Raw genomic sequence first — 1,618 nt, 5'->3', positions numbered from 1 at the left:
ATTATATATATATATATATATATATGCTAAATTTAAAAATTAAAAATAATACATTTTGTGACAGTTTCTTTGATCACTAATATTTCTATATAGTACATAAATGAATACAATTAATTTTTACATATCTTATAATTTTGTCACATTTAACAGAATTTAACAGTTTCTTTATATACACGTATTACTAAATGTATTAAAAAATACATTTGATTATCAGACTTAATATTAGTGTCATAATTTTCAAAATTCTAATTCTGTTATGATTATTTAGTACATAGAATACAATTAATGTGAGATTATTAAAGTTGTAGATAATGATATTAATAACAGTGATTCATCAGAAAATATTAATGTTGATAGCAGTAATGACATTCGAGATGTGCTATCAACTAAGGCTGCAAATATACAAATATCTGACATGATAGTAATAAACCCAGTTAAAACTGATATAACGGTAACTACAAGTAGATTAAAAATTTTCTTTTTCGTGTTATATTGATCATTAAATTTATTTTGTTTATGTGATATAGACAGAATTATTTTTTGCGTGCATTGAGGCTGATGTTATTCTTATTATTGGTAATAATAAATTTATTAACAGACAACTTGTGAAAGAAGCAGTTGAAAGTGTTAGAGATAGCCAAGAAGTTTCTAAAAGAGTAACAAGATCGCTATTAAACATAGAAACAAATCTGAACGAGATTATGCCACATAAGTAAATTTTTATTTCTATTTAAATTGAGATTTTTATAATTACAAGTTTTATAATTGTGTATATTTGTTTTCAGAACTGTATTTGGAATACGAAATCAAACATTAATCATTGATTTGTCTGGTTTATACAAAAATACAAAAAATTCTTTTGCAGTAATTATAAATATGATACTGCAGACGATATATTTGATACGTATAGACAAAAATGAAAATATTCCGCTACATGACATTGCATCTACTTCCAGCGATAATTCTACGAAGGAGGTAAAGTATTGTTTGTGTTAGTAATAACATACAATTTTATGACATTATACATACATTAAGGTTTTTAATACAGAAAGAGATCAAAACTGCCGTAAAGCGCCACAGAAAATCTTATTTATTTCCTGTAAGTTTGCAATTAAAACATTTTTTGTATTAAAAATAAAGTAAAAAATTTATGGTATTGTAAGTGCGATTAAATTTTCTTACAGAAACACGATTACGCGAATACGATTAAACGCCATAAAGAATCGTTTCCTATGATTTCTGTAACAGATGCATTGTCCAAGATACGTGAAATAATAAGTGAAAGTAAAAATAAAATTATTTTTGAAACGGTGCAGCTAAATGATGCTTATGGTAGAATATTATACGAGAATGTGGAATCTATTTATAATTTGCCACCATTTAATGTTTCCACTAAACATGGATATGCAGTACTAGTAACTGATGGAAAAGGTTTAAGGAAAGTGCTGCAGCAGAATGAGAAAAATACGGTAAGTTGTATCAGATTCATATATATGTAACAAACTAGAATTACGAGATAAAACTTTTTCAGTTCTCTCCGTCGCTTGAATCTGGGACATGCGTATGGGTAAATAGCGGAGATCCTATTCCTAATGGTATATATATATATATATATATA

General features: G+C 26.1%; 1 protein-coding gene across 1 annotated transcript in view; it reads left to right on the top strand.

The window, feature by feature from the left end:
• The window catches only part of LOC108688606 (gephyrin-like), a 3,412-nt gene that overhangs the window by 485 nt on the left and 1,309 nt on the right, over nt 1-1,618 (top strand). The window contains exons 2-7 of the mRNA XM_018194935.1: nt 309-451; nt 528-712; nt 786-789; nt 889-975; nt 1,185-1,469; nt 1,532-1,595. Coding sequence (XP_018050424.1) covers nt 309-451; nt 528-712; nt 786-789; nt 889-975; nt 1,185-1,469; nt 1,532-1,595 — 768 coding nt within the window. The remainder of the gene's footprint in view (nt 1-308; nt 452-527; nt 713-785; nt 790-888; nt 976-1,184; nt 1,470-1,531; nt 1,596-1,618) is intronic.

The sequence above is a fragment of the Atta colombica genome, unplaced genomic scaffold, assembly GCF_001594045.1.
Source record: "Atta colombica isolate Treedump-2 unplaced genomic scaffold, Acol1.0 scaffold105, whole genome shotgun sequence".
Taxonomy (NCBI): domain Eukaryota; kingdom Metazoa; phylum Arthropoda; class Insecta; order Hymenoptera; family Formicidae; genus Atta; species Atta colombica.
The sequence above is the reverse complement of the archived record's forward strand: the minus strand, read 5'-3'. Positions and strand labels throughout refer to the sequence as shown.